Source organism: Notothenia rossii, assembly GCF_949606895.1.
Source record: "Notothenia rossii genome assembly, chromosome: 4".
Classification (NCBI taxonomy): domain Eukaryota; kingdom Metazoa; phylum Chordata; class Actinopteri; order Perciformes; family Nototheniidae; genus Notothenia; species Notothenia rossii.
In genome coordinates, this window is record NC_136902.1 from 30,450,649 (window position 1) to 30,474,768 (window position 24,120).

Genomic DNA, 24,120 nt, shown 5'->3' on the forward strand with positions numbered 1-24,120 from the left:
ATGATAAAAACTTTAAATTTGCATCACTACTATCTGTTTTCACTTTGCATATTTGCTAATCTAAACAAAAGGCAGATGGGATTAGTTGTTTAATCAATTGGACAATTAACACAAAAGTGAATGTACCACAACTACTTATTAAAAGTTGTTTTTCTGGTTCCAGCTTTTTAAATTAAAGGATTTTCTTCATGTTAAATGAAAAATGTTTTTCAATATAGGCAATTTGAAGACATCCCGTGGGCTCTCAGAAATTGCTTTTTCACAAATTTCGGCGAATTGAAGCCTAAACAAAAAATGGTAATGTTACAAAATAATTTGGGGAAAAATACAAGATGGATTTACAATGAATGAATAATTGAAAATAAATTAAAGTTGCAGCTCTAACAATATCCTCTATTTCCATCACAAACAAAACATTAAAAACAAACTAAAAGTCTTTCATGCACCTTCTCATATTCCAGCGTTTTGGGGCCAAACTGCAAAGAACTCATGGGATCTCTCCCCTGAGTGTTACTAGATACTCAGTCATCTGACACTACAGGTCTTGTTTTATGGTTCCCGCCGGCCGACAAGCCTTATGTCATCGTCTGCTGGGTGTTGACCAGGAGAGACCCATGATGTGATTTGATATATTAAGGGGGGGAGAAAGCCTGATTTATTCTGCATATGCTTGCTACATGGACTAGAGTATATTCTGACTGATGTCCTCACTGCTGTGGAATTTCCAATCTTATCTTACACTTTTCAACCCAAAACAAAGACACAACCTTGTCCCTGTGTTTCCAATTCTCATGTGATCTTAGAATATCAAAACTCATGCTGTGTGGTTTGGGTGACGAGACCAAACAATAATGAAAAAACAATGATAATGCTATCTCTGAAATGTACTCCCATCGATTAGCTCGGCTGGGTTCCTGCTTGGCCCAGTCCCTGCATTAGTGTTGGATAGAAAAGGCCAAATCTAGCCTATTTTTTGGTGCAACTCAATTACTTGCCCTGCCCCCCTGGGGAGTCTGCGAATTCCCCCCAAACTAAAAACACATTTCTCTCTTTTTATCTCTTTCAGACAAACCTCCTCACTTCACACCAGCCCAGCCTCCTGATGGTAAGTCCTCTTGGGTTTATCTTCGCTTGCCTCCATTGACCGCTTGTGTTTTGCGGTTGTACCTGTGTATAATGAACTCAGACTGGCCGATCCCTGCCTTTGAAGTGGGCCGCCGTCTGTGCCCCGTGTCAGATTTGGCCACTGTGCTTTTTTGTTTCCACACAGTTGGTATGGCGGGCACGTGGCCAGGTCTGCTCAGGGCTTTGATGTGAGAAGGATCTTTTGATGACTTGATTTCGAATTGAAAAATATTGAAGAAAACCGTACTCTTACAGCTGCAGTCTTTTATACATGTACACAATATTTTTGATATTTTTCAGTCCGGTTTTAAAGCGCATCACAGTACTGTGAAATTAAATATAAATGAGGTCAAAACAGAGGTCATTGTGTTTGGGCCAAATGGTGATGTCCCTTCCTACCTGGGTTCCCTACAACCGTATGCAAAACCCATGGTCACAAATCTTGGCGTCAAAATCGACAGTGCTTTAAAATTAGATAAACAGATAAACTCTGTGGTTGAGTCCAGTTTTTATCACTTGAGGCTCCTGTCCAAAATCAAACCGGTTTTATCCTTTTTAGACTTTGAGAGTGTAATTCATGCCTTTGTTTCTACTCGTCTAGATTACTGTAATGCACTTTATGCCGGCCTAAACCAGACCACGCTGGCACGCCTGCATTTTAAGATTATATTGTTTGTTTTTAAATCGCTTAATGGGCTGGCCCCTCAGTACATCTCCGACATCCTACAGGTGTACACCCCCTCAAGGGCTTTGAGGTCGGCTGATCAGCTGCGGCTGGTAGTCCCAAAAACAAGGGAAAAGACCAGGGGAGACCGAGCCTTCTCAGCGGTAGCCCCCAGGATCTGGAACAACCTGCCCCCCCATGTCAAATTGTCGGCCACTCTTGAAGCTTTTAAGCCCCGCCTAACGACCCACCTCTTTTCCCTCGCTTACGAGTCAGTCTGAGTTATGTTTTATTGATTTGTATGCTTTTATTGTCTGTCCATAGCCTTTATGTGCCTTGTATTTATTCTTATGTGTGCCTTTTATCATGTGTGCCTTTTATCTATTCGTGTAATATTATATTTTATTATAATGTTCATTGTGAAGCACTTTGGCAAACCCTCTGTTTAAAATGTGGATTGGATTGATTTGATCTGCTCTGCACGGCTAGTTGGGCTGATGTTCAATACATGTTACCACAGCAGCATTCACATCTGTCTGATAGGGTCTAATGCGATAAACCCACCCATCCCCCCTTTCCTGGGTATTCCTCATCACCTGAGGCTCCTGTGGGTTTGTAGGCCCAGAGCAGCACCATCACCTCACCTTGTTAGCCACATGTTCTCATCCTGTCACACACATATCAATCTTTGCAATGGCTGCTTCGCTGTTTTTAGTAGTTTTCTGGCTCGGCTTTTAATTATAAAAAGGAACACTTTATTTCCAAAACAGTGGATCTCTGCAAGCTTTAATTGGAGGAAAACAGCTGTTTTTCAAGCTGCTATCATGAATATTTATCAGAGGCAGCGCAGTGTGACAGTGTTTGATAGACTTTGGTGCCGTATTTTTTCTTTTTACTGCACTGACAAACAGCCAGGAATGGACTCCTACTAGTTCTGACGGTGTTGTATCATCCTGCTTGTGTGCATGGTACAAAGCCAGAGGTTTGGACGGAGAAAACAGGCGGAAAAATGTTTCTAATGATCCCAGCTGGCCAGCTGATGTCAGGGACAAAAGTCCACAGTAGGGGCTTTCTCAATCTGTCCAAGTAATTGCTCAATCACTCTCCACATAGGCCAGCCTGTTTGGAAAAGCGGTTTGCGACAAGATGGCATTTAAAAAAATGTATCAAATTAGAGGTGGTTTACGATGAATGTGATTGTCTGGCATAGTCTGAAAAATACAGTAGGTTATTCACTGTTCGATGTGAAATGACTGAGGCGTTTGGGTTCAACAAATAATTGTGCATTCATTTGACCATTTGTCAACTTGGCCTCACCTCAACACCTGAGGAGTGTGAGAGATGCCTATTTGTTCTCCTTAACACCGTTAACAGCAGCTATTTGTTTTTGTTTTAATGGCAGATGAAATCGACTTGACAAACGATTATACCTCAGATAGAGGTCTCTATTTGCCTGTTTTTGAAGCAAATATTGCCATACAATCTGCTTTCCACTGGGAACATTAGAAACAGTGTGCAGGCTGTGAAGCAGCCCATTCTGTCTTCCATTGAATTTCTCCTTCAAAGGAAACAACGCCCTGCTTATCGATTGAGCCACTCATTTCCCATGTATTAAACTTTTTGCTGTCTGAGGGGCACAGTTTGTTTCCACACTAGTCAACCATTTAAAAGCTGCTGCTAGCCCTTAATTACAATTCCAATAGTTCTGTAGGCTTTACATCAGCAGCCCTTGCTGCTTTAATATGCCAAGGAAAACAAAAGGCAAAGTCTCCAATCAGCGGGGTAAGCCTGCCCGGTGGGACGTAGTTTCTCCGGGTCATTTAACTCTGGAGAGATTGGTGAGACAATTAGAGTTGGCCCAAAATAAGACAGTAGGCCACTTTTTGGAGATGCATGGTTTTAGTAGAGGTGGATAGGTTATTTAGAAGATGCTGTAGACCAAGAGAGAGCTAATATAGCCCATCTATTAGTCATTGTGCTCAAAAGACCAAAGGTCTTGTTCTACTGAACTTGTGGACAGTGCTCAAGGATGCTCTGCTCCCCAGTACTTCATTACAGGAAATCAGAGACAGGATACCAGGGAGTCTGCATTTTTAAACAGCCTAATTTGTCTCTGAACTGCTGTTGATGAGACGTCCTTATTAGCGCTGGGAGATTCTGCTGAAAGTGAAGGAATTTGTTCTTCAAATTAGAGCGAGAGAATCTAGGGACTCGCTTGGGAAAATGCAGGATCGGCACAACATAACCAAATCTCTTAGATACTGTTTATGGTGAGCGCCTCCCGCAAATAGCTGACGAATCCTCCCCAATGAATGGCCTATAATCACCAGTCAAAAAAAAAGTCACAAAAGTCACAAAGCAGCCTTTAATTAGGCTCGTTCTTTGAAAGCTCCAAAGCAGCAGTTGCTTGGGCTCGGGCCACATTCATTATTGCCTGTCGTCTCCTGATAATAAGACAGTTGTTGCGTGTTTGGCAAAAGCTGGAAGGCTCTGAGAATGTTCTAGCTTGAGGGATTAGTATTGGACTTTGAAAAGGGAGTCCATTCCGGAAAATGCTTGATGAATGAGGCTCTTGGCGCTTAACTGTCAGCGTCCACATCCAGAGAAATCATGTTTATGCATTGGTCAAGGGCATCTGAAGGTGACAGTAGTATCAGATACCTTCTCTGGTAGTTTTTTTATTAGAGATTTATGAAGGGATTACTTATCCGGCTGGGTATTTATGTCTTGTGATTTATGCCAAATCTGGTTGTAATTGGACAAGGACAAAGAATAGATACCCTTCCTCAATTGTGTCTCAGGGGTATTTAGACTGAGAGAAAAACCAGGTGTTGACGGTTCCCTGGAGCCATCCTTCATTTCATCCTTTTACAACCTTGGGCGACTAAACACTGGCCAAATAAGATCCAAATGACGCAGGAGACAGGACGTTTTTATGAGAAACAGAGCGTCAGTTCAGAGGTCTTCAGCTGTAGCCGGAACAGTCTGCGTGGCAGGAGCCCATTCGCCGTGAATACTTCCATTTCACATTCGTCACTGACAGTGTTCCCCAGAGGATGCTCCTTACTGACAGACAAAATAAACTCCTGGACAGAAATGTGAATTGTTCCAAGATGGTGGGATGCCAAATATAAAGGTGCCTGCGGGCATACTTGCACTTTGAGAACACTACCTCTTTTTAAAGAATTGACATAACTCTTTGTCAGCTCTGGGAGAATACAGTAACTAAGCGCTCCACACGCATTACCCCTTAGATGTGGGGGAAGACACACACACGCACACGCACACGCACACACCACACATACACACACTCACTTTCTCTCCTGTAATTTATTTCTACCGGAGCCTTTCCCTGTGTTCTTGACAGTAAGCTCGGAGAGAGGCAGAATTAATTATGGCTCCTCGCCCTATCTTAATTAAATCATTTCACATCATAGATTTCACACAACAGAGGAAAAATATCTACCTCATCTTTTAGCCCGGGCGGGGGCGCCGGCTGCGAACGTATCGCATCAAGCTATCAAAGGTTCACTGTTAAGTTTCATCTCCAGGATTACAATTTCACAGAAGAGTTGTCATGTCGGGCTTTTAGCGGAGAGCAGCATGTTAGCCAACTATTGCAGGGGCTGGAGGGGGGAGGGGGGGCGCTGATGGGTGCAGCAGGCAGCCTTGACTGTATCAACAGAAAAGTTTGTTGCCCTTTTAAAGTACACAAAGCTTTCAATTGCACAGCTGAACTCTGTATCCTTGGTTAGGGTGCTATGTCTAGTTCTGTGTCTGTTGACTCGGCGGATGCTTTTGAGATTCTCAGTATGATGTTTTTTGTTCATCAACAAAGGTAAAAGGCAATGAAATTAGCCAAGTCTCGTCAACAACCCACCTCTAACCGACCTTGTCAGCGTTCAGACTCGACTCTGCTTGAAGTATCTGCAAAAATATGTTAAAAGCTGTCGTCCAAAGAGAGAAAAATTATACTCAGATACTAGAAAATTTAGTGGGTCCAAACTATTTTCTTTTAATTTCACTGAAACAGTGATTATTGAAACAGCTAGCAATGCTTTTAAACGTTCGAAGGGCTGCAGAGTAACTCCCGCCACTTGTTGACTCAGGTTATTTCAGGACCTCGGACTTTGTAAGGTTCAGCAGTTGTTTGATGTGGACGGAGAATACCCTGAGCTATCTGCGGCTGTGATCAGGAAGCTGTCAGCCAGAACCAGATAGCCATGTCGGATTTGTTGGCATCGGGCCTCTCTGATATATAGAAACTAGACAGAGGTGTGATCTGGACTACTGAAATGGGACGTATCGGCTTCAATTTGGCTTTTAAACGTCCCCTTGCTGCCGTTTAAATGTTGAAAAGCCAGGCACACAATGCAAGAAAATCTATTTTCATTGTGTGTTTCTTAGTGCTGCCTCATGAATATAACTCCACAATGATTAAAGCTTTCTTTGATGGAAACTCTTTAAATTCAGCCAAACTTTGTATCTTTTTCTCACATCAGAGAGAAAAGAACAAGGGAAAAAAAGAGAAATTATGCAAATTCCGGTACACCAGTTTTCTGGAATGAAATAGAATGTAGTGGGATAGACGAAGCAGGCAAAGTATAAATCCATTCAAGCTAATTCATAGTTTCTAGCTGCTTATCGAAGCCCTTAGTGCTCAGCATGGCTGTGCAGAGTTATGGTTGAGAGCCCACCCCCTTATTTCTCAGCTCTTTGTCATATATTGGAAGTAATTAGCTTGCAGAATGGCTCTAATGTCACTTTAAATTACCTCTCTATGTTCTTCGCATGTTGAAGGCGACGGCGGCCATTCACCGCCATTGAAAAGCCCTTGTAATTTATTCCCCCTCATTACAGGCAAGTTACTTCAAAACGTGACTCAGTTGTCATTCTGTTCAAATCTGTGATGTGTAGGTGCTAATTTAATTGTTGGGGGACAATGTCAAAAAATAAGCACACATGGAAGTGTAATCAGTCGGTACAAATGTCATTGTCAGGTTGTTAATTAGAAGGAAATAAGTGGCCTGTCGTGTCGACGTGTTGCCAAACGATATTGCGCTGTGAAATCCCGCTGGAAGTTATGGGAGCGTTTTGCTCAGTGCTGTGATAACAATATCACCACTGTTCTACACAGATACTGTATATGTCCTAGTTTTCTGCAGAGGGTCGCTGTGAGAGGCATCTGCAGTTCAGTGCTCTCTTGTTCTGCGGCGTGCTGTCAGACAGACAGACACACACACACACACACACACACACACACACACACACACACACACACGCACACACACACACACACACACACACACACACACACACCAAAAAAGAACACACACACACACACACACACACACTTGCTGTCTCTTGAACATTTCACCCCTTGCTTCTTGTTTTTCTTCACTCATCTAGAAACATTGTTTACAGATTGCAGTTGAACCTCAGGATGTGTGTGTGTGCACACATACACACACACACACACACACACACACCCACACACACACACACACACACACACACACACACACACACACACACACACACACACACACACACACACACACACACACACACACACACACACACACACACACACAGTTGGTAGCTAGCGCTTCACCTACATGTGTTTGTCATCACCCCCCTTAATTTTGACTTCCGGACCTGGAAGCATTGACGTCAACCAAGACTGTGTGTGTGTGTGTGTGTGTGTGTGTGTGTGTGTGTGTGTGTGTGTGTGTGTGTGTGTGTGTGTGTGTGTGTGTGTGTGTGTGTGTGTGTGTGTGTGTGTGTGTGTGTGTGTGTGTGTGTGTGTGTGTGTGTGTGTGTGTGTGTGTGTGTGTGCGTGCGTGCGTGCGTGCGTGCGTGCGTGCGTGCGTGCGTGCGTGCGTGCGTGCGTGCGTGCGTGCGTGCGTGCGTGCGTGTGTGTGTGTGTTTGTGTGTGTGTGTACTGGACACAATTACAACACACTGACACATGGCCCAACAGCATGTCAGCGACACCCATTTACACACAAGTACAGCATGCTGATTGCTGCCCTCTCACCGGGAGAAGATTCGTATGATAGCAGAGAGCGAGAAGAGGGCAATAGATATTGAGACGAAAATAAAAAATTAAATAAAATTACTGTTATTTCAATATCCCTTTTATATCCAGCACTGTAAAGAAATACAGGTACTGTGCAGTATATACTGTGGCTGGGGGAGTGACAACATATGATGCTTTAGTGTGACACGGAGCCCGCCAGGGGCATAGTGGAGAGTTGAGCTGCACTACACTGTTTACCCAACTGTCAAAGTCGAAAATAGCATTCATGCATGATCCCCGGGCATTTATTTAGATGATTTATATGCATATGTATGTTCTGGTCTTGCTGAGTTTGAAATTGCAGGTTTTCCTCTCCACTGGACCTGGGTTTACTCATGTGAGCACATATCAGCCACTGGGCCAACACACTGGTGCGATGCAGGAATACGACTTCTTCAATAAAGCGGACACTTGAGGCACATACAATATTTTTCAGATTCTGCATGCTTATTATCCTTCATATCAGCATTACTTTTTAATTAGATCCTGAGTTACTTTCAGCTTTAATTCTTCTTGCGATCTGCCTAGTCAGGACCTTCAAAAAGTCTGAAAACAACGACTGATTGGGATGGTTATGTTTGTATAAAAGTATGATTATACAGGTTTATAATTAGTCAGCTGATGATATTATTATTTCATTTCATATTTTATGGTTGCATCTGAAGTTGCAAAGAAAACCTCTTTTTGAGGTAACATCCTTCTAGATATTCTATTAATACATCTTTGAAGATCTTTTCTCTTTCACTCCAAAAGGAAAAAGAAAGTCTCTTCTAACAAAAAAATAGGATCTCAAAATTCAATAGTCATATATAATAAAAGAAGACACTTTTACTAGGAGAGATATAACATTACTCCTCCCTTGAAGTGTGTGAATATAATTGCACATTTTCAGGGAATAAATAGAATTCTGCAACCTTTTGCAAGCATAGTGGTGACACTCGCTCCAACATCGTACTATCCCGGGTATACAGTAGTGCAGGAATGAGTCCTTAAACCCAGGAATGAGTTAGCATTTGAATATGGCTCTTAAAAAGACTATATACTGTTGATTATTTAGTACAACAAACATCAACATACCGAACACAGAAACTCATATAAAACTCACTCAATATAAAAAAGATATAATAATATTACAAGAATATTGTAAAACACAAATACAATTGAGTAAAAATGTATAAAATATCACAAATATACCATACCATAGGTCACAAGTCAAATGCTTAATGGTGGTGACATTGAAGTCGTAATTCATCACATTCTCACTTGCGGTTATGGAAATTATCATTTGTGTTGAAGTGTAGATAACCAGCCTTTCAAATTAAAAATAAAATTCATAACTTATGCGGTCAGCGTGAGAGCGCTCTTCTTCCCTGTTGTTGTTGTTGTTGTTGTTGTTGTTGTTGTTGTTGTATTTTCCAACCAATCACAGCGCTCCAGCTGTGATTCAACTGTGGTGAGGACGGAAACTAGCTATATTATCAGAAGGGTCATTATCTGTTTGTTTTTTTAACCATGTATCTTTCCACTTGTCTGTCTTTCTGTACGACAGACTATTTAACATGAGAACAAAGAATGTTTTGTGCAAATGAGGGGAATTAATTTCCCTCCCAAGGGTGCCTTTGTGTGTATAATGTTGTGTTAAATCCCCATGCTTTTAACTCATCATAACATTACATTTTCCTCTGTCTTTTTGGCCATACACCTCAGTGTGTGTGTGTGTGTGTGTGTGTGTGTGTGTGTGTGTGTGTGTGTGTGTGTGTGTGTGTGTGTGTGTGTGTGTGTGTGTGTGTGTGTGTGTGTGTGTGTGTGTGTGTGTGTGTGTGTGTGTGTGTGTGTGTGTGTGTGTGTGTGTGTGTGCGAGAGAAAACAAATAATGTGCTTATTATTCCTACAACCTGGCACATCTGCCTGCTAGCTAATTTCTATCATTAGAGATGAAAAGAGACTGATAGAAAAAGAGTGAAAATCTGACAGGAATTTGAACAATTCTAGGTGTTTGGTTGAGAAAAGATGGAAGATGTGTGTTTCTTGATTGAACACAGCATAGAAACGCCTCAATATGTGTGTAACTTTGTAATATTAACAGGGTTTATGTTGTGTGTAAATACTAAGCCACCACATTCACGCTTTAAGATGAGCAAAGAAACGGAAAGTCCTAAAGATAAAGTCAAAGGTTTCCAATAATAAGCCAACAGGCGACTTATCTGCTCAGCACTCACTTAGTTCAGCTTGTTGTTCCACCGGAGTGTCATGCACCCCAGCACACTCTGTAACTCCATAATTAGGGGTTGGTGTGACTGAAGGCAAACACTGTGTGTGGCATGCTGAGTGTACATTTATAACTAGAGGAAACTGCTGCATCTACTGAAATGGAAATTTGGTCCAACCATAACTCAGGGCCAGGGTTAAAGGTCACACTGCACAAAATAAATCACTTAATAAATCACTTCTAGTCTGTCAAAAATTCATACCTGACATGTTTGACAAGCCAGGAGGGATATGACCCATCATTACATATTACATCACTTGATCTCCTCCTTTACTCCCTTGGTAATATCGTGGAGTAGAATTGACCAGGCAGAGGAGTTTTAATGAAAAATTGCTATTTGTTTGCAAAATGACGGATCCTGACTCTTTCTTTTAGGGACTACAAGCCAGAACATTTTGTTTCAAATAGAAATTTTGAATGTCCATGTTTGTACTAGTATTTTCCTTCTTAAAATGTTTTTGAGATTTGGTTGAGCAGGGTATAGTTGTACTAGTCCTTTTATTAGAGATGTGTCTGGTGTTTGTTTTTAGATTGTGTCAGGATGGATCCCTGGTCTTTTTGTCTGCAAACAAAATCTACCTAAGGGCACAAATAAATAACCTGAAATTAAAAGGTTTTTTTATAAATATATTGACCTTCTTTGCACACCTGAAGCATACACACACCGGCACAGCTCACTGTTTTATTTATGTGTCTTGCACTATATATACATTATACAGTCTATAGTCTATAGTTTTGCTTTATATATGGTTGAATGCGTTGTGTATCAAATGACTGCAAAGCCCCCCCCCACACACACATTCTTTTAACACATGCGGAATTTCATTGCAAGTGAGCTCACGTCTCTCACACACACACACACACACACACACACACACACACACACACACACACACACACACACACACACACACACACACACACACACACACACACACACACACACACACACACACACACACACACACACACACACACACACACACACACACACACACACACACACACACACACACACACACACACACACACACACACACACACACACACACACACACACACACACACACACACACACACAGAGAAACAAGGCATTCAGTGTGAGTCCCTCCACATGTGATGTGTATCGGCTGTGACAATTCCCACTGGTGTCAGACAGCTCTCATCTCCAACAGCTGTCTACTGTCACTGGAAACGTCCTCACACAGTTACAAGTAACTAAGACTAATATTCCAAGTGTCAACGTCTATCATTAGAGTATCACATTTGAGTATCTTTTTGACTCATTTTTACAGAATTAAGTGTTGGATTGCTTGCTTGATTCAAGGACACGATTGTAACTGAGAGCACTTGAGATTCTTTATTTTTAGATATTGCCTGATAGCTTTAATTAGTGTTTAATCAGATGTAATGCTGGCTGAATTAATGTTTGAGGAAAAAAAGGTTTTACACACTTCACACTTAAACTGGATTTTGTTCTTTTGCTGTGCGAATTCCTTTTTGTTAATCCCTCTGCTCTCTGTCTCCTCTTCACTCTACTCCCTTTAACACACAAACACATTCCTCTCAAACAAAACCCAGAATGAAAAAGTACAATCCCAAGCTAGACACCCGCCTTCCTCACACACAAACACACATACACACATAAGCACCAGCAGTGGGATCAACCTACCAGGTGTGTTTATATGAAGGTAGATATGGTGCAAAATGCGAGAGCGTGTAAAACCTGATTTGAGCACTTGCAGAAAAAAAATCTGGGCTTGTGTGCTTACATTTACACTTGTATAAAATATCCACGTACAGTAACTGTGAACTAAATGTACACTTGTATAAAATATCCACGTAACTGTGAACCAAATTTGAAGTCACAGAAGAAAAAAAATTTTTTCGTAGCTTTTAGAACAAAAATGAACACTTAGTGATGAAATGTTCACTTGCAGAAAAATACATTTTTTAAATATATTTTCCATTACAACTGCAACTTGGTTATTACAACCTCTCAAATCAGTCATTACAACTTGACGAATCTGCGGTCTTGACTTTTGCTACACTTCTTGCGTTAAATGTGTCGCAAAAGTAATTTTCACCTGTAGATCAGCTGTAGATGTGGGGGAGGGAGGCTTGACTGCGGGGCTTGACTGCGGGGCAACGGTTGTGTCGCTACCAGTCCGCTGACATGGCGCGTCAATCAACGGTAAGTTTTGACATTAGTTATTTATATTTTGCCATCACTTAATTATTCGTTTAATACATTTAAGTCAAGCTAAGGTACATGTGATGGTAGCTAGTTAGTGCTCTTACCTGTGAGGCCTCCTCCAAACAGCATAATAACCAGACTGTATCATTAAAACTAAGTACCAGTTCTAGATCCTTGACTTTAGACAAACAATTCAAGAGACAACATGTATTTAAAGACCAATCTTTATTTGAAGGTGCCTCTTAACCTGATATATTAGTTATACAGTAATAGTATTGACAATCTAAAAAAACTGAGCAACTCAACTGTCAACTTTATATTTCTTATTGTCTAAAGCATTTATTATTTTCATTTTTCCACTCTCATATTCAGTGTGGACGGATTGAGACAGCGTGGTGTCCATAGAGCTGCAGAGACTTCAGGGAGAAACCTCTGTGTGACGGATGTCCTGTCTGTTGGTTTGTAGAGCACTGAGAGTCTTTCCTCAGCATGGAGGACCAGGCCTGATGGGGGAGCCCATGCTGGGCAAAACTGATACCAACTGCAAAGGCCTAGTCTGTCACGTTATTTGACTAAATGTGTTTACTTATACATGTAATAGGCTTTAAACCTTCTGTCCATATGTGCTTTTTATTTAAAACATTTTTGATTAACTTTTGGTTCACATTTCAATAAATTATATTTGTATTTGCACTCCTTTTGTCCATTATTCTTACTGAAAATGTTAGATTACACATTCACATCTGACTGAAGATTGGCCCCATTTATTTGTGATGTTGCAAGCTCTGCGGTACAAGGCACAAGTGATGTGAAGCTCATAAAGTGAGGAAAATAGAAATAATCAGCTGATGGAGTGTAGATGTGGAAATAGATGCATCCCATCAGCTGACTATGTTTTTCGCCACACTTTATAAGCCTGACTATAACCACCCCTTCTCTGAGGTGCAGGCAGCGTCACAAACAAATGATGGTCCTGATAGACTACAAAAATATTCGGTGTGCATATCTTTGTTTTCACAATAAAAGTAGTTTCTTAGTGAATGTCCTGTACTGGTCTTAAAATCTCATAACATCAGCTTTTAATTTTCCTCTTGGATGTTCTTCTTGACCCTCAGAGAAAGAGGAGATGTCTTTCAGGCATGTCCTTTCCTAACAAAAATGACAGGAAACAAAAAATATTATTGCAGAACAAGTCTGTTATTTATGAAAGCGGTGTGTTTGTGTGTTTAGGGGCTGTTGATATAATTATTTTGTAATTGTAATCAGATTATGAATGAACATTATGAAATTCATCAACAGTGAAATATATTTTATTATCAAAAATAATATTTAACTGTTACAAAACTTAGTGCAACTGTAGAAGCTTGCTCTGTTGTCTCACTGAAAGAATAACTTTTACCCCGTTTTTACAGACAATATTGAGAGATAAATAGTAGCAGTTCTCACTATGTGTTAAATATCTTTGCCTTCAATACATTAAATTAGAAAGCTGACAAAATCATATTGCTTTTTAACATCTAAATGTAACTTCTTGCATGGAAAAAACACTCAACTTCACTGATGTGTAGGTGATTTAGTATTGTTTAATGGAATGTATATCAGTGTATTAAAGTCAATACTTCATTTATGTAAACCAATATCTTTCTTGATTCTTTGTACAGTATGACAAAATAGTATTTGTACCTGTGCTGAAGTTCACTGCTGTGAGGAGTCCAGTTCTGTCTCTCACTCTCTGGTCCAGCCTGTCTGCATCACCTGGACACCTTAAACGAACAGATATATTTAAGCAATAGCTCACGACAGGCCGTGGTATATGCTCATTATATCACAGCTAAGGGGCGTGGTTCGGCCCGACGCGAAGCGGAGGGTCGACAACCCCCTTAGCTGTGATATAATGAGCATATATCACGGCCTGAAGTGAGCTATTGCTTTTATAAAACGGTTACCGAGTGTGGCAATATGAAAGAAAAATACACACTCTAATTTAAATAGTTTTTATGAGTAAATAATGATGTTCAAAATAAAATAGTACCTCCGTTGCCTTCTGCACAAAACATAGTGCAAGGTGGTTGCTATGCAACAACACTAACAGCAAGCGAACATATTAGACAGAGAGCGTTGATCCATTATTTGGCTGTTTATTTACATTAATGTGTATGTTGCTGTTTATTGTGCATCCACTGAAAAACTGTCCAGCATCAGTAGCATGGCTTACGTGGTCACTTGTATAGGATGAGGTTGTTCGAGGCTGTTGCTTGGCGTGGCGAGAATATTGCTCCACTTTCTCCGGTCCCCGAGATTGCATTGGGCTTCCAGTAGCTCTGGAGAGAGCTTCGCACCTGTGGCCACTAACGGTCATAATTTCTCTGCTTTGTTTCAAGACCCGCATCAGAAAGCTTTTGAATGGTGGTACTTTTCCAGTTGGTCTCTACCTGCTCTTCACGTAGCTCTGCATGTCGTAGTTTAGGTGCTTTTTTTTCTGGAGATAGGCACTGCTCAATCCACTCCTCCATACTATAGTAAGACCCCCCCGGAGGTCGAAGTTAATCTTAAATGTTTCCATTTTATGCTTTGTAAATTTGTTTCGTAACGGAAGAAATGTAAATATATTTATAAAACTGACAAGTCAAATCAAGCAATCTGATTGGTCGATAGCGTTTTTGCGGACCTCTTTGATTACAGATTTGAAAACATCGTTGCTTGCTTTAAAAGTAGCACAATTCATTATGTTAAACCTTCAAAAGTATCTAGATATCCCTGCCCTAATGCCAAAGGAACTGCACACTGAATATGTTTTGCCGTTTGATGTCTATGTCTGGACCGCTGCGTCAAAAAGGAGGGCTTCTGCCCCGTTACTTCTCCGCTGCTTTCTTGTTCCAGTAGCTTTTCAGCCCAACGGTATACTGTTTTTCTCAGACGCGGAGGGATACTGACTTGTTGTGAAAAGTAACTTACAATTCTACCCGTGGTATACGCTCAGTATATCACGGCTAAGAACCAACCAATCAGATTGCTTGATTTGACTTGTCCGTTTTATAAATATATGTAAAGTACCATGTGTACAAACAATATAACTGATTATCTTCTGTTGAACATGTTGCATTGTGTATTGTCCGAGTCAGGGTCCTTTTTATTTTACTGTAACTTTAGAAGTTGTGTTACCAATGCTTACTGTTTATTTGATACCCATTTGGTAATGCAATTAATAAAAACAACAAGGTTTGGGTTTGTTCTTCAGATATGACTGACGTAAACGAGCAAGCTCAATAATGAACTCCAGCTCAACCAACCATATTGTAATATCTAAGTAATCATCTTGAAATATGACATTAATAATTGTAATATACACACATCTTATTGTGAGGTTGATTTCACATACAATACTTCGACGTTAGCTAAATAGAAAATAGCATGGATAATTTACAAAGGCTTTAAAAATACCACCGTTAGTGCCAAAGCAGTAGGCTATAATATATGAATTACTGCTGTAGACTACAACCACTACTTGTTTAGCTAGCATAAACTCAACAAAGCTAGCGTTAGCTGGCTAACTTACGTTATTTTGCCGCTAAACTGCACGATATAAAACGGTGGTCTTCAAAGCGGATTTAATCCTCAATCACAGTAATAATATTCAAAGTAATACTGGACAAGTAATGGGCAAAACTTACCGTTGATTGACGCGCCATGTCAGCGGACTGGTAGCGACACAACCGTTGCCCCGCAGTCATGCCTCGTCGTTCTGATAGCTCCGCCCCTTTGCTCCAACCCCCCTCCCTCCCCCACATCTACAACTGATCTACAGGTGAAAATTACTTTTGCGACACATTTATCGCAAGAATTGTAGCAAAAGTCAAGCCCGCATATTCGTCGATTTATACTGCCACAGAGCAGATTCGTCAAGTTGTAATGACTGATTTGAAAGGTTGTAATAACCAAGTTGCAGTTGTAATGGAAAATATATTTAAAAATATGTATTTTTCTGCAAGTGAATATTTCATCACTAAGCTCCTTTTTTTTCTACAAGCTACAACACTTTTTTTCTTCTTCTGTGACTTCAAATTTGGTTCACAGTTACGTTGATATTTTATACAAGTGTAAATTTTGTTCACAGTTACGTGGATATTTTTATACAAGTGTAAATGTATGCACACAAGTGTTCACATCAGGTTTTACACGCTCTCGCATTTTGCACCATATGCATAGTTTATATCTGCAGGAAATGTTAAATACATGTGCATCGGTTCTAGTGAATAATGAGTTATTGTGTGTGTGTGTGTGTGTGTCTAATTCAGTCGATTCGTCGCGGATGTAGCTCATGCACGGTAGTGGGAGGGAGGAAACTCCTGCTGTTGTGGGAGAAGTAACTGTAAATCACAAGCTTTATGGAAGTATGTAAGGAGAGGAGAGGCTCACTAGTGAGATTATTAAACCGTGGTTGCCAACCCGCAGGTCAGGACCCTCACAGATGGTCAAGAGAGGATTACCTGTGCAGCAAGGGAAGGAGATGAGTCGGAATGAGATAAGAGGAAAGAGGGGGACATAGAAAAAAAGTTGTAGAAGGGAAAGAAAGAAATAAGAGTGCAAAGCAGGGTGGCCAGAAACTGAAATAGAAGCACCTCCATCATCCTGCATACTGAGAATATTAAGTTATCATCGTTCAGAAATTCATTGAAAATCACTTTCTATTTAACTCCCTTTCCATTCCTCCCCCCCCCCCCCCATTCCTTCGTCTCCCTGAAATCCCTTCCACTTTGCACCGGCGCTGAGGCCGTGTCTGCCTGGGGGCAGGACTTAGCACCTTTAGTGTGTGTGTGTGAGAGAGAAAGTGTTCTAATTCTAATTAAAACAAGGTGGTCCAATTGGATACAAAGCATATTTTTCCCCACCATGCATTGCTCCATCAGTACCTCAGCTGCTCGCCTCTCTAAAATATCAAAGGCCACCATCTTTGAATGGCTTTCCATAATAAAAGATAAAAATCGTCCGATCAAGCCAATAAATCTATCTTTGCGGAGTTCAAGTCTGCATCCAAGCGTGAATGGTCATTATTTCCTCAGCTGGACTTAAACGCAGCATGTGGTCAATGCATTTCGACCCATGAGGGTCAGCGTTTAATTCACAGAGCCTTGTAACACACATCAGCCCTTGAGAGGCAATACATTCCGTCTTGTTCAAAATGAGACTTTTATGTGGCAGCAGAAGCGCCAAAGGGGGAAAAAAACGAGAATGTGCAATTACCTCAGCGCCATGCTGGGTTCATCTGATGCTGCGCTTCGATTCAATCACTTCCCCCACCTCCCGACCACTTCCATTATAGCTGAGAGGAACAGGGATTGGTTTGGGCGATGATGTGAAGCTTCCCAATTTTTGTCTTTCAATCACATAACAGAGTTTTTGGAGAGATATTGCTTGTCCTCGTCCATCCCGTCTGGACTGAGTGGCCCTGAACCGGAGCTGTTAAGGACAGTTTATAGTTTTATGTCACACAGGTTAGCCTGCTATAGAGAGGCAGGGGCAGATGGCAGCCCGCATTTTTAAAAGGTTTTTCGCCTGCCGTCTTGTCTGCAGACCGGTATCAGTATGTTGTTACTTCGGTATCATTTTGAAACGTGTATTACAAGGTTCAAGGTTCAAGGTTCTTTATTTGTCATACGAACATAGCTACAGTGTAGTTATGCCGATGAAAATCGTGTGTCACAGGCTTCTCCAACAGAGCAACACAAAACACAGATAAACAGAAAAAATATAGTGCAAGTAAATAGTAATAAGTAAATAGTAAATAGTAATACAATTACAATTAAATCACGGTAAAATATGTTCATTTTGTTGTAGTTGTAGCCCCCTTGCCAGCGATTCTCTCTGACCATTCAGCAGTCGGGAGTGTTTACGTCACTAGTTTAGCATATTCAGCCCGCTTGTTGGCCCCGTAAGAACCTCGATTTTGGAGGGCCAGCAAAAGGTGAAAAAGTAGCCCTGAGCCGGAACTAGCCCTAGTGGAAAAGCAAAAAAAGCTTAAACCGTGCTACGGGCTGCAGTGGAAAAGCGCCATAAGATTGGTCACAGTAGTCCTCCTGCAAAAGATGAGATATGGTGTTGGAGATAAGAGGTGGTTAGCTTCAGGGACTCAAATACATGCACGTACAAAAACACATACACACACATTTTCATTATTATGCATCAGCACACCCTCTAGCGAATGCAAGTAAACAGTAAAGGATTGTTGTTTGTCAAAGGATGCACCATAAAGCCACCTTAAGCATGAGATGACATCTAGTCTTTCCCTGCTGCTCACTTACCAAACACATTTTATATGCAAACTCAAAGCAGCTCAAAATGGCCTTCCTGCTGCATACACTAGCACATATGGGGTAAACAGTGATACATGGTGAATTATGTTCCCATCCAGGTAAAGGTTTGGGGGATCTAAGTTTGTCTTCAGAGGGATCTCACCAAGTCCCCGCAAAGTTAAATATTGCAAACAGACATGCATATTTAACAAGCTTAGATGCAGCTTTCAGGGAAGTTATTCCATTTTTTAAAAGTCACAATCTGCAACGTTCGCTTATGATCTCATCTCTGTTTTTCCTCCTGCTGTGTCTCTAGTTTATTGATTTAACTCTGTGAATTATACAGTGTGCAGAGGTTTTAAATGCGCTGTGCTAAACACCAGGGGGAAGTCCTTTGTCACACAGGACGTGATGTTCTTAACGTGCAGCTAATAGGTAGTGCTGGGGGGTTAGTACTGTCAGAGTGAGTTTAAATGTTCTACTATAGATTCAGGAAATGGCATCATCTGATTAAAAATAACACAATGTTTAAACTATAATCCTTAAGATTTTCATCTAAAAGCCTATTTTCAAAACTAATATACAATTCATTTTCAACTATAGCCATATAACCAACCATTGTTTAGTTAAAAAAAATAGTTAGTTCAGGATTTTTGGTCCCTATTCTTTTCTATTTCTGACAAAGTAGCCATTTAGTGTCATTTATAACCCTGGGACCTCTATTATTACTATTCTTAAGCTCTGTACAGTTGAGGTGAACTACAGAATGGGGTGATTTGTCACTGTACGCTACACCTTTCACAATACACAGTGATTTCACCCATTGCTCATATTGAATTATTAGTGCCTTTATGATTATATGTTGGAGGAGATGAATTAACTGGAGAAAACTTGCCAAACAGTTTGAGCCTTATTTAAAGTTCTTGGATTTCCAGAAAGCCCTACTTCCTTTTTAAATCCCGCCTCGTTCAGGATCCTGGCCTGTTCTATCACTGAACACATTATGCTAATGGTGAGAGTCAAGGCCCTGTCAAAGAGCCGCGGCTGCTTTTAGACGGAGCGTTCAGGTTCATTAAGTTTTAATGAGCAAGGAGAGAAATCAGCAGAGACATCGCACACTTCACTTTATCCCAGGGCACTCCTCTGAACTTTAAGCAGCACACAGGAACACCAGAGATGATAGTTCTTTGGATTCTAAGATAGCTTTTTATTTAGGAAACGGCTTTCAGTCTAGATTAAACACAGCTAATATTGCACATAATGAAAAACAGGATTATCACTTTAATGCTTTTTGCCTTCCTAAAAGAAGACTCTGCTTGTGCTTTCCTCTTTTTTTCTTTTGATTCTGGATGTTGCTGTTCCTATGAGACTGAATTACTTAGATATAGGCTATGATCGTAAATGTATTCCTGCAACTTTGTTTACACATTTGAAATATTTGTGTTTCTCTCAAGCCATGGCAAAGGTGCAAGAGTTTTATTTCTTTTTTTGTCGAGGCTGTTGTCTGCTTGGATGCGCAGATACAATGGATGTGGATTGATCGTGACTGACGGGGAGATCATAATGCATCAGAAACATTTGAGATGAGATAGGATACATTTGGGTCAATGCGGCTGAGAGGGAAATGTAGATAAGACCCAAGCAAATACATACAGTTTCAGATAAAAAACGATTTTGACAGATAAACCAATGGGAATGTCATGATACGATTAGGTCACGGTTTTGTTTGATGCTCAGTTTTCGGGTTTATAGCCTGTTATCGCATTACTTTCAGAAAAGCGTGAGGCTTAAACGCCAACAGGAGTGAGATTAAATTCAACTGCATGACGTTCAAACGTGAACAACATCCAGTTAACATTAGTTGAAAGATATTTGTAATGCCAAATCCAATTAAAGCTTGGACCAAAGTTTAATTGCTAAATTATTCATAAGCTTTTGCATTGGGTTGCTTTCTCACTTAACAAGTAAGAAAAAGAGGACAGTATTTTTCTTGTTGCAACTATAAAGTGGTCATTTGCATTTCAAATCTATGAACATTTACGTTGAAAAACAACAAAGAGAAAAATACAACAAAACTCAAGGTCAACATAAATGCAATTTTTCGTACTTTTTTTTCAAACAACACACATTTATACAATTGATTTAATCCATTAAGTTAGAAAAATACCAAAATATGTCTAATTCAAATTAATTGACCTTGTTGGTTGTCATAAAACAAGCTTAATTTATACCCAACATACATAACTCATCAAACTGTCTCTCACAGTCTTTCCAACAATCACCAACTACGGTTTGACTCAATTGAAAAATAGTGAATAACATATGGATCAAGTTCCGACTGTTGTTTACTAACCCTGCTTTCCAGCACGTTCTTGACATGGACTGTAGACAATAAAAGGCTTGTGTACTGACAATTGGGAACAAGTCTGTCGTCCATTTGTGCACAACTTTGCGTTTTTAAAAAGTGTGTTATAGTGGGAGAAGGCTATAAGTGGACTTTGAGCTAAAGTATAGCCTTCATGATCAAGTCTTCCCTATTACCTTGTTACTTCAAAATGTGTTTGGTGGAATCTCCATTCTTTCAAATTAATTTCACCCCACAGCAAGGTTGAGGTTTTAATTTCCCACAATAATAGAAATAATTAAACTGATGAAAGAAGATATATATTCCAATGCGTGTCCAGATTGTTAAATACTGCAGATGGAGGTAACATAATGCAACTCATATTCGTACTTCAAAGATGAGTCATTATGCTTTCAGTGCTAAAAACCTTAAAGAAAGATGCCAAAGTTCATATCAGTCAGTGCTTGTGTTCTGCTTCCAATTATCCAGCTTCCCTTCCTGTGAATTCAAACACACGTAGGCCCTGGTGGGAAGCCATAACTCAGGTTGCGTCATCACACCTATATTATAGAGATATACTCCTCAAGCGTAAGCACAGTCTGAACTGGTACGCCCAGAGGCAGTATCACCACGCTGAATCAAAAGCAAGGATCACGATTTCCCCCCACACACACACACACACACACACACACACACACACACACACACACACACACACACACACACACACACACACACACACACACACACACACACACACACACACACACACACACACACACACACACACACACACACACACACACACACACACACACACACACACACACCATCTGCATTCACAGTTGGAGCTGCCGCCATGTGCTACAAGATGCTGAGATTCACAAAAAATGTGCAGGGGTGAAACAGAAAAAAAATACCCTTCATAGCGTATTTCACACAGATACTCAACTTTAAACCAGTGGTGAAAGATAAGGCACTTTTTTTCTAACCGAGTGTTGTTGTCGTTTTTAAAAACCTCTGGATCATCCTCAGTGGAATAAGGACTCAAGGATAGTCAAGGATTATGAAGGATTGCTCCTGCATTGCATAAGCAAATATAAGTCTCATTGGCTTTAGCAGTAGACTGCGAGCACCGAGGAGCACCACTTCCTGTGGCTATCAAACATTATAACTCCTCCTCCTTCTGCAGGAAGGATAATTCAACTATAACACCATGTTCAATATTAAGTTAATGTCATCATCACATCAAATCTGCAGTTTTAATATTTCATATTTAACCTAACTGTTTGTGTACGATGAGAAATGAGCTATTAGTATTATTGTTTTTAGTATTTGATATTTAGTATTTGTCTTGAATGTGCAATATGACTTGTCACCAAATGATTTGTCACTATCACAGGATGCTACCTATTCTCTACTGGGGCACTGTAATACGTTACTTTAAACTTTCTATATTGTATATTGAGCTATTGTATATTGCATACTTTTATTAAGATGTATCTGTATTATCTGTATAATTTTGGAGCAACCTGGCAAAAATAATTTCCTTCGGGATTAATAAAGTTCTATCTAATCTAATCTAATTTATGTGTGTTGGGTGTATGAGGGGCCATATGCTGCCGCCTGAGGGCCCACCAGGGGATCAGTGCTGAGCAGGAAGAGTAAGGTGATTAATACCCCAGGTGCAACATTGTATATCTTCCTCAAGACTTCATTTTTTAATCTCTCTGACCTCCGTGAAGTGGAATAATGCATGTGTTTGTGTGGTTGATGGAATACATTTCCTATCCAGTCCAAAATATTCCCGCCCTTGACTCTGAATCTTGGGGAAAGATGCAGTGTGAATAAGGCAATGTTGATCCCACTATTATTAGTCTGAGTGCTGGGAAATGTATCAATTGTGTGTGTGTGTGTGTGTGTGTGTGTGTGTGTGTGTGTGTGTGTGTGTGTGTGTGTGTGTGTGTGTGTGTGTGTGTGTGTGTGTGTGTGTGTGTGTGTGTGTGTGTGTGTGTGTGTGTGTGTGTGTGTGTGTGTGTGTGTGTGTGTGTGTGTGTGTGTGTGTGTGTGTGTGTGTGTGTGTGTGTGTGTGTGATCTGAAGGAGTTCCGAGTGAAGAGAGAATTGGTGTAAAGATTAATAATGAAGGACTGAAGTGTCAAAGATGGAGAGAAAGGAGCATGGACAGGTGGTGTGTGTGTGTGTGTGTGTGTGTGTGTGTGTGTGTGTGTGTGTGTGTGTGTGTGTGTGTGTGTGTGTGTGTGTGTGTGTGTGTGTGTGTGTGTGTGTGTGTGTGTGTGTGTGTGTGTGTGTAATCTGAAGGAGTTCCGAGTGAAGAGAGAATTGGTGTAAAGATTAATAATGAAGGACTGAAGTGTCAAAGATGGAGAGAAAGGAGCATGGACAGGTGGTGTGTGTGTGTGTGTGTGTGTGTGTGTGTGTGTGTGTGTGTGTGTGTGTGTGTGTGTGTGTGTGTGTGTGTGTGTGTGTGTGTGTGTGTGTGTGTGTGTGTGTGTGTGTGTGTGTGTGTGTGTGTGTGTGTGTGTGTGTGTGTGTGTGTGTGTTGGTACTGCCTGTTCTTGTACCTTGGGGTGATAATAACACAGTCCAACACATTTTCTGACACGTTTCTCAACACTGACACTTGACTGGCCCTGGATATTAGAAAACCCTGCTTGAGGATGAGTCAGATTCGGTTCAGATTGGCGTTAATCTCCATATTTCAAATTGGATTGTTGAAGTGAGTTAATTCGATTCTTTCGTTTTCCATTTATCCCTCAAATCATGCGCTTAAATGTCTAAACCTCACAAGGGGATTAGCATGGTCTTTTTCATCGATTTTCTAATGGTAGAATTTCACACACATAAGGATTTAAAGTGATAGTTAATTTGACAGCAGGTTCACTGGAGTCAGTTAAAATGTAAATAATTTAGAGCAATTTTGTCAAAAATATCTCAAAACAAATTGCATCTACGTTTTTATTTCTATGTTGTTTACTTCCAATTTATGATTATTTTCTAGAGCAATTTCCTGCAGCAATTAAACTGTTTTTGCCAGCTGTGATTCCGTTCTCATATGTGATTACAGACAGCATTAAGCATTCAAAATGATATGCTCCCTGCAAATAGCCGTTACATTCATATCGGTCC

General features: G+C 40.5%; 1 protein-coding gene and 1 long non-coding RNA gene across 15 annotated transcripts in view; one reads left to right on the forward strand and one right to left on the reverse strand.

Annotated features, from left to right (window-relative positions):
* The window catches only part of agrn (agrin), a 272,513-nt gene that overhangs the window by 109,519 nt on the left and 138,874 nt on the right, over positions 1-24,120 (forward strand). For all 14 annotated transcript variants that reach the window (XM_079677600.1, XM_079677608.1, XM_079677611.1 and 11 more), the window contains one exon: positions 1,067-1,105. In XM_079677600.1, coding sequence (XP_079533726.1) covers positions 1,067-1,105 — 39 coding nt within the window. The remainder of the gene's footprint in view (positions 1-1,066; positions 1,106-24,120) is intronic.
* Positions 13,360-16,047, reverse strand: LOC307036945. The gene is made up of 3 exons (XR_013807540.1): positions 16,009-16,047; positions 14,021-14,100; positions 13,360-13,486 (listed from the first exon to the last, which is right to left on the reverse strand). It is a non-coding gene; the product is annotated as an uncharacterized lncRNA (long non-coding RNA).